This window comes from Pezoporus occidentalis, unplaced genomic scaffold, assembly GCF_034315485.1.
Source record: "Pezoporus occidentalis ecotype Australia unplaced genomic scaffold, CSIRO_AGI_Poc_V1 ctg11, whole genome shotgun sequence".
In the NCBI taxonomy this organism is placed as follows: domain Eukaryota; kingdom Metazoa; phylum Chordata; class Aves; order Psittaciformes; family Psittacidae; genus Pezoporus; species Pezoporus occidentalis.
Window position 1 is genome coordinate 9991347 of NW_026912886.1, and position 8654 is coordinate 10000000.

Below are 8654 nucleotides of genomic sequence, written 5' to 3' on the forward strand. Positions count from 1 at the left end.
CCGCTGTCTGGAGAGCAGTGACTGCTGAGCTGGAGACAGCCCAGGACAGCCACTCACCTCTGTGCCCAGCTTGGCAGAGCCCTGGGCTGGAGGCAAACTTGAGGCTCTTTGGGAGGAAAAGGGGTATTTTCCTCCCATGCACTGGAAATGTCCCACCTTCATGTTCAAGGGAGCCGTGGAGCTATGTTGGGTGCATGCCTCTGTGTCCTGCACAGGGGCTGTTCAAGGACTTGGCTCTGCTGCCTGGGCCTCTCCGATGCTGAGCAGCATGCCAAGCATCTCCCTGCCTCATGGTGGCTGGTCCAGGACACAAAGCAGCCTTGTGTCAGCCTTGGATCATCTGCACTGATCCCCTTGGCAGGGAGCAGAAGCAGTGGGATCATTGCAGCAGGTCAGGGGGAGCAGTTGTTCCTCTCTTTGAAGCACATCTGGGGATCCATCTCCCATTTTGGCCCCATCAGCACAGGGGAGATCTTGACTCCAGCAGAGGATCACTGTGAGGGTAAGGCATTAGGCACACAGAGCACATGCTGAACCAGCAGAGACTGGAGCCCAAGCTCTGCTCAGGGGTGCACAGAGCCAGGGTAAGAGATGGCAGGCACAAACTGCAACAGACGAAATTCCACCAGGATATAAGGAAAAATGAGTATGGTTAGCACAGCAACTGGGCCCCAGAGAGATGGGGATCTTATCCTTGGAGATTTCAGGACTGGACAAGACCTTGAGCAGCCTGGTCTAGCTTTGAACAAGAGCTGGATGAGGTGGCCTCCACTTCCAACCTGATTTTTTAGCTCCATGTCTGTCTACTCCAAACACCTGGAGTTTTCCTAATGCAGTGTCTGACCTAGGACCCACCTAAAAGCCTCCTCACCAAAACCCTCAATGAATTCCCTTCCTTGGACTTGCCCAAACCAGACTGGTCTATGCAGGATGTGTCCCCCATGTCCACCTGCCGCTCCTTCTGCTTAGTGAACTCACCTGGGGAGAAACTATGTTCTTGGTCTGTGTTGCATTTCCCAACAGGGCAGGATCCTGGTCCACCACAGGGCGTAACAGGGGCTACAGAAACACAGGAAGGGTTTAACCTCTGTGGAAACCCTGCCTGACTCTTCACCTTCTCCCTGGCTGCTCATCTGTTGCTTTTGAGGTGGTGAGGTCCAAGGGCAGCTTCTTCTCATCTTCTCTTGATGGAGCCGCATTAAACTCTGGTGCATCCCAGCTGGGCCCCAGCGTTGCAGGGAGGACAACAAAGGGGATTTTCTGCCATCATTTGTTCCAAATTACAGTGATTTCATGGAGCTCTTTGGCCACTTCCCACTGCAAGGCTCCAGCTCCCAAACCCCACGCAACCAGGAGGTGGGGCCTGGTGGTGGTAGTGGCTGGGGCACTCGGTGCATCACTCTCAGAGGACCAGGGTGAAGGGACAGTGCAGCCAGCACCCTCTGCTCCTGCTCTGCTGGGGACGGGCTGCCCCTCGGTGAGTAGTGTGTCCCACCGGGACAGTTTCAGTGGGATGGGGAGATCAGCTGCTATCCCTAAACCTCCTGAATGTCATCTGCTGCTAAGGAAAGGGAACCCATGGCTGGGAGCTGGAGCTGTGCTTTGTGCTGGTGCCCACCGGGAGCATTGGAGATGGGTGTTTTGCAGTGATTTTGCCCACTGGATGGAGCTGGGGCTGCACTGGCATTGCGAGTTGCAGAGCTGCAGATGTTCAGGAGGGGGATGTACAGTCACATCACCACATCCCTACCTGCAGCTCCTCTTTCTGCTCCCATCCTGCTGCCTTGTCCCTTCCCAGCCTGCATCTCCCAGCCTCCATGCACGTCTGTTAGCATTCTGGTTGCTCCAAGCTTGCTTTACAGCGGTGACATTTATCCTGCCTGTAGCTCCTCCACACTAGATGCCTCTCAACTAATACTTTGCATCTGTTGGGTGTTAAGACACACAAGCAGGGCAGGGCTGTGTGGAGACATTGGTTTTGCAGCTGAACTGGTAACAAGTCAAGCATTAGGCAATGCTGCATCTATTGCACCCACGGGAGATGCCTCAGCCCAGCTCCCGGCCCTGCCGTGCTCGGGGGGGTGCAGGAGCGACTGGGGGAAGCCCAAACCCAGTCCTGCCCTCAGAGCAGGGTCTGAGGCTCCCGGCTTTGCTTTGCAGGTGGGTGAGTCACGATGACAGCCAAGAAGAACCAGACTCTGCAGAATGGAAGTGCCAAGGTGGGTGCAGGAAGAGAGGGGAGGGCAGAGGGTGCTGGGCAGCACATACCAGCTTGGCCAGATGAATACAAGTCACATCTCACGCTGTCCCATGTGCTCACCTCTTTATACAGAACTTTACCTGCAATAACATAGAGCATCAGCAAAGGGAAAGGATAAAACATTTTGTCTGCTTGAAATTAAATAGTACAGAATCAAGGAAGTTAACCCTTGGTGGTGCCTGACAGCACTGCCTGTCCCTCATCTGTGTCCCCACTGTGGACCCCAAGCCTCCAGCAAAGCCAGCTGAGCTTCCTGCTCCAAGAGAGCTCTTGCCTCCTGATTGCTGCATGAGCCAGTGTTCACCCCAGTCCTCCCTTGGGGCTGCAGCCCCTCTCTCTGTTGTCTCAGCTCACCAAGCGGGCACTGGGTGAGAGCAGGAGCAGAGGGTTGGAGCTGCAGGTTTATCCTGCTCACCCAGCTAAGAGGGACCTACCTCCAGCCATGCCCTGCCACTGGCAGCACACGTGGCATCCCCCATCACCCTTGCTAGCAGGATGCAGTGCCTGGCTTCCTCAGAAAGCTCTGGTGCCCTCTTCTCACATCAAGGGCTCCTATGAACACCCTATGAAGACACATGCCCTCAGGGATAGACCTGTTCCTCTCCCCTTCTCCTTTTTGAGGTCCATTTACCTTACTTGTCACAGTGGTGATGAGGCAGACAGGACAGAGGTACCACATAGGCACTGGTCTTTGCTGGTCCAAGGACAGGAGCAAGGGGTGGGTCAGATGGAAGAAGCAGCAGAAAGCCGGAGGGAGCATGAGATGCGGGGACGCTGCCTGTGGCATCCCAGCCAGCCTGCTGGTCCATGGCTGTGCCGAGACGCTCAGTGTGGCTCAAGAAATGCCCTCCTCCTCCAGCATCCTCTGTGGTCACTGCACCACACCAATGTCCCTGGTGTGTGGATGACGGGGTGCTCCTCAGAGAAGGGCCTGCTGGTAACCAGTGCTCATCTGCCACCCACAGGAGAACGTGCTGCAGAGGGTGCTGCAGCTGCCGGTGGTGAGCTCAACCTGCGAAAGCCTGCAGCGGACCTACACCACCACCAAGGAGGCCCATCCGCTCATGGCCTCCGTGTGCGAGGTCTATGAGCGGGGCGTGCAGGGTGCCAGCGCCTTGGCCATGTGGAGCGTGGAGCCGGTGGTGCGCAGGCTGGAGCCCCAGTGTGAGTGCAGAGGGGGGGGACACAGCAGGGATGAACCCACCGTGATGGGACTGCGCTGGCACTGGCATGTGCTTGGCATGGCCACGGTGCTTTCCTCACCAACACACCCCATGCTTTCGCCCAAGGCAGTTGCTGTGGCAAACAACCTGGCGTGCCGGGGCTTGGACCACCTGGAGGAGAAGATCCCTGCCCTCCACTACCCCGTTGACAAGGTAGGGCATAGGACAGTCTGGGACCCACCAGCCTTCTACTAAGCCCACAGCATGTCTGCTCTAGGCTTGATTCTGGATGGCGATGGAGGGGGAAACAAGGCAGCACCTCCAAACAAGGGCTCCTGCAGCACAGGGGATGCTCCAACCAGTTGGGGTACTCCCAAATCTACATCAACAGCGTCTTATGTCCCATTCCTGCCAGCTACCTCCAGCCCTGACTGGAGAGAGCTGTTAATGCCCCTCTCAGAGCTATCCACTGGCATGGCCATGGCTGAGGTCCCTGTGGTCCCTCTGGCTGTCCCATGCCACCCCAAGCACACCCCAGTAGGGCTGTTGTCCATCTCTCCACCCGCAGCTCGCATCTGAACTGAAGGGCACCATCTCCACCCCTCTCCAAAGCGCCAAAAGCACCATTGGCAACTCCGTGGATAAGATCATGGAGCTGGCAGCAGAGGGCTACGAGGCCACCAAGAGCACGGTGGAGACAACAGCCAAGTACACGAGGAGGAACTCGGTGAGCCAGATGGCAGCCGCCGGGGTCGACACGGCCCTGGGAGGGCTGGAGAAGCTGATGGAGTACCTGCTGCCGGAGGAGGATGAAGAAGCAGGTAGTCCTGATGCCCTAACCCACCCTGAGGGTGTCTGGCAAGGGCTGGGTCCGTGTGGCAGGAGGAAGTCCCTGGGTTTTGTCATAGGGTTGCTTAGGAGCGTTGTTCCACCAGGATGTAACCCCATCCAGTTCTCTTCTGCCTTTAGATCAGAAGCCCAAAGATCCACGTGGGTCAGCAGCAAAGGTGTCCCAGCAGCAGCCCAGCGCTCCCAGCACCCTGGGCAGAATTGGCACCTTGGTTAGCACTGCCTCCCACCGTGCTTACCAGCAAACCACCCATGGCCTCCAGCGTGCCAAAGCCAAAGGGCAGGAGCTGGCCACGTGGATCCCCATCGTGGTGAGTGCCGGGTTCCTGCTCCCCCATACCCTCTTTTGGGCTGATTCTGGTTCCAGATGGGACATTTCAGGCTCCTTGGAGCACATCCTAGAGCAGGGGGTGGATACTGCTGTTTCAGCAGGAGGAGCCAGGGCCGGCGGTTCCCGCAGTGCATTCACACACACTGTGCTGTGTTAGCAGGACAAGTTATTTTTAGCCAGCTCCCAGTGTACACTGTTGATTTATGGCCTTGCCATAACATAGTTCCTAAAGCAGAAAGCCCCTGCAGGGACCCAGAGAGGATGGGGTAAAGGAGGTGCCTCTCCTCTCACACCAAGTGCTGCCATGGGATCCCCTTCCCTGGCCTGTGCCAATACCCCAGCACTCCCTGTTGCCCTCAGGATCATTTCTCATGTGCACCAATGACCCTCCTACTCCCTGAACACCCCAGACCCCCCCTGAAACTCTCAGGATAAGCAGGATGGAACCTACCAGCTCCCTCTGAGCAGTGGAGTTTTGCTCCTCTTCCAGGGCAGCCTGGCCAAGCCAAGTGTACCTGAGGCACCGCAGGCCCATGGTGATGGGCGCAGCACCACAACCAACCGGCTGAGCCAGCGGCAAAGCAAGGTGCCAGAGCAGAAGCAGGAGAAGGCAGGGAAGAAAAACAACCACCACAGCAAGGAGGTATGGAGAAAGGGGGAGCAGTGAGGTAGGGGTGCCTCAAAGCATCCTCCTGCCCGTGGACCATGCCAGCAAGGGGGATGTTCCCACCGTACCCTTGGGACAAGGCTCTCATCCCTGCTGAACTGCAGCTTGGAGGAGGTGAAGGGAAGTTGGAACAGCCCCAGCAGCTTCCCCTTCCCTGAATCCTCAAGGCCCCTTTGCTGCTTGTATATTCCTTGTATATTCAAGACTCTTTTGCTGCTGCAGGGTGTCAGCACCAAGCTCCCTCCTGCACTCGAGACTCCCCCTCCATCGTCCCTACAGCAAGGGATGGTGTGAGCCAGCGGGGCTGGGAACGGTCCCCAGCAGCAGCTCCGCTGGGACATGGGGACGGGAAGCAGCAGGTTGGGGTCACTGCCCTTCACCTCTGCCTGCAGCGGAAGCACAGCCCGGGGCAGAGGGTCCCTGGGGGCCGGGGAGTGGGGGATACATGGAGCGACCCTGCTGCAGAGGGGATGGGAGCACAGGGACACCCCTGCGTGCCCGGAGGGGCCAGTGTCTGAGCTGGTTCCTCCCGCAGGCAGGGGATGAGCCCGGGCTGGTGGGCAGCATGGCTCACAACCTGCAATCCGCCTGCGCCTCTGGCATCTCCAGCGTGAAGAAGGTCCCGGCGGTGGCCTGGGATGCAGCAGAGGGGTTGATCCTCTTCACCCCCCGCAGGCTGTCCAAGGCCATGGAGACGGTGGATGCTCTTGGGGGGACCCTTGTCAGTGCCCCCAAGCATCTGCTGGGCACCCTGTACAGCTACGTGCCGGTGAGTCTGAACCATCCATCTCCAGCAAACCCCATCTTGTCCAACGTCCTCCCAGAGCTCCAGCAGGTACCAGAGCAGGGAGATGGGGTTGCTGTCAGGACACCTCAGTCCCACTCTTCTCCTGAGCATCTCCCAAGCTGTGACCGTGAGTCCCCCATAGAGCCAGCAGGCTGGCCAATGATGGCACCTTCACACGGTTCATGCCCAAGCCAGGGTGGGACCACAGATTCCTGGGAAGTTCAGGCTGAGACTGTGTCCCCTTTCCTTTCCTGCTCCATCCATGGCAGTGCTCAAGGTCAGGTTGCACAGAGCCTTGGGGAACACGGTCTAGTGTGAGGTGTCCCTGCCCATGACAGTGGGTTGGAACTGGATGGTCCTTTCCAACCCAAACCATTCTCTGATTCCTCCACCCCACTGCTTCCCCTGGGACCATCTCTCCACCGCAGCTGCCTGCTCCCCTCCACTGCAGACCCCTCTGGGGGCAAACTGGCTTGTCCTGAGGCTCCCCAGTTCCAGGGGGGGCAGAGCAGGGCTGGCAGGCACAGCCTGGCTGTGTGCTCACCCCATCTCTCAGCTCCGCAGGCAGTCAGCAAAGGAAGAGGATGCAGCCGGGAGCAGCAAGCCCAGCGCAGAGAAGGAGCAGAAGGAGGAAGAGGAGGCCAAGCCTGCCACCCCCCCTGCTGAGGAGAAAGCCCAGCTGAGAGGGGACTGGCGGCTGTACCGCGGCCATCACCCCCTCTCCTTCCTGGGGCTGGAGGACCCCCTGTTCCTGCGGCACAACCTCTACCGCAGCCCTGCCTTCGAGCCCGAGTGTCCCCTCCCGCGGAAATCCGCCTTCTCCCCCTACAGCAGGCGCGTGAGCGAGGGCTCCTACCGCTTCAGCCCCGAGCCCATGTACAGCCGGCCCTACTACACCGGCCTCTACAGTCCTGCCTTCAAGAAGGACTGAGCCATGGGGAGGATGAGCGCATTCCAGCCCTGCGCTAATCCACCCTCCTCCCCAGCACGCTTCGCGGGCCCCTGCCAGCCTCCTGCACACACCCCTGTAGTGGGATGGGAGCTCGAAGTGGTAGATGTGCCATGGAGTGCACTGGGGCCAGGGTGGGGGAATAACGGCAGCCAAAAGCCCTGTTGGTGGAAGGAGAAGGAAGGGGGAGGTGGGATCAGAAAGCTGAAGGAGATGCAAAAAGAGCAGTGAGACCATAAAAAAGGGACCAGTCGGGTCTGGCACTGCTCTGACCTGGTCCTGGTTAAGCAGATGGTGCGGACTTTAGACAGTCTACATGTTGAAACTGAAACAGAGCAAGAACAGCAAAGCCACCAAACATCACCATACAAACCTGGCTCCCATCCCTCCTTCCTCCGTCCCCCTTTGCAGGGCTCATCCCTTGGCCACAGATTGCTCCTCCATGAAGGTCCCCACTGACCAGGAAGACTCATGAGTCGGAAAGCCCAGAGATGGTGGGCTCAGAAAGAAGATCAGTGAGAACAAATGGAACCCCTCTCTCCCACAGGACCCCTGGCTTCCCACAACACGTCATTGTATCCGCTGAAATAATAAACCTTCCCGACCTGCCGCTCACCCGCTTTGATAGCGTGAGCCTACAAAATGAGGGAGCAGAGTGGGGTGAGACACCCAACCCAGGGCCAAGGGAAACTTATCCTCACAGCAGCAGCGGTGGCGGGTGCTCATGCCCAGCACACTACGTGTCTCTTCCCATGCTCCAAGTACAAATTCACAGCCCCAAGGAGCCGGGGGCTTCCTGCCAAAACCAATTTATTGCATCTCACAGCAGACACCAGTGTCTGCACTGCACACACAGACCCTGTCCCGACACGCTGCCTTCCCAGGGGAAGGGGCTTGGGGAGAGGCAGGAAAAAGCCTCCCAGCAGCTGAAGGGTTCGGCGATGAGCCCAGCGACCCCTTTCCCCACCTCCCTTCCTCCTCAGGGACAGGCAGACCTACAGATGGAGCAGCTTGGGAAGGCACACGGTGCAATCCCAGTCCTGGGAACAAGCCACACGCCTGACTTTTCCCAGGCACAGCCCATACGGTGCTTGCACAGGGGAAATGGCTGCAAGTACTGAAAGGCTGTGGGAGAGAGGACCATGAGCAGGATGGTTCTAAAGCACAACGGGTGGGATGGGGTCCCACTGAGGTCCTCTGGGGTCAGCCAGTTATGAGGACATCCCAACGTGGTGATGTACATGTGGGAACTGCCCGTGGCTTCCTGATAGAGAACTCCCCACCTGGCCAGCTCATGGGTGCTCCAGGGGTACCAGAGAGGTCCCTGACAAACATTAAACAGGAATAAGGATTCCAGAGTAGGAGTAGGGGAACCAGGAGCCGGGCACCTGGGCAGAAGCAGCTACCTGCTCACTGACAGCTCCTGCTGAAGGAGCTGGGAATGATGCTGCCTGGAGTTGTGTCAGAATCACGTCGTGGTTTCCAGTGTTGGAGGACGGAAGGAGAAAGCAGGAGGTGCCTAAAAAGCTGGTACAGCAAAGGGTAGAGACTGCCCCATCACAGAGCCAACACTAAGGCACTACAGTTCTCAGCTGCACTGCTGTGTATGGCAGGTCACTCAGACCCTGGCATTAGGAGGACAGCAAGG

The 8654-nt window shown here is 58.2% G+C and overlaps 2 protein-coding genes across 3 annotated transcripts in view; one reads left to right on the forward strand and one right to left on the reverse strand.

The window, feature by feature from the left end:
- The first annotated feature begins 449 nt into the window (after nucleotides 1-449).
- Nucleotides 450-7487, forward strand: PLIN1 (perilipin 1). 2 transcript variants are annotated; one of them, XM_062630395.1, is made up of 9 exons: nucleotides 450-1477; nucleotides 2161-2219; nucleotides 3226-3424; nucleotides 3554-3636; nucleotides 3992-4244; nucleotides 4393-4583; nucleotides 5094-5246; nucleotides 5806-6039; nucleotides 6614-7487. In XM_062630395.1, the coding sequence occupies exons 2-9, from the start codon at nucleotides 2175-2177 to the stop codon at nucleotides 6986-6988; spliced, it is 1533 nt and encodes a 510-aa protein (XP_062486379.1). In that variant the 5' UTR covers nucleotides 450-1477; nucleotides 2161-2174; the 3' UTR covers nucleotides 6989-7487. The 2 variants fall into 2 exon arrangements, with proteins under 2 accessions (XP_062486379.1, XP_062486370.1); XM_062630386.1 differs by having other exon boundaries at nucleotides 451-1477; nucleotides 3992-4247.
- A 312-nt stretch (nucleotides 7488-7799) lies between these two features.
- LOC134169658 (ras-related and estrogen-regulated growth inhibitor-like protein) overlaps nucleotides 7800-8654 on the reverse strand; it is a 3320-nt gene continuing 2465 nt past the window's right edge. Inside the window, 1 exon segment of the mRNA XM_062630410.1 lies at nucleotides 7800-8654. This exon segment is cut by the window's right edge and continues 523 nt beyond it. The gene's annotated coding sequence lies outside the window, so the exon portion shown is untranslated.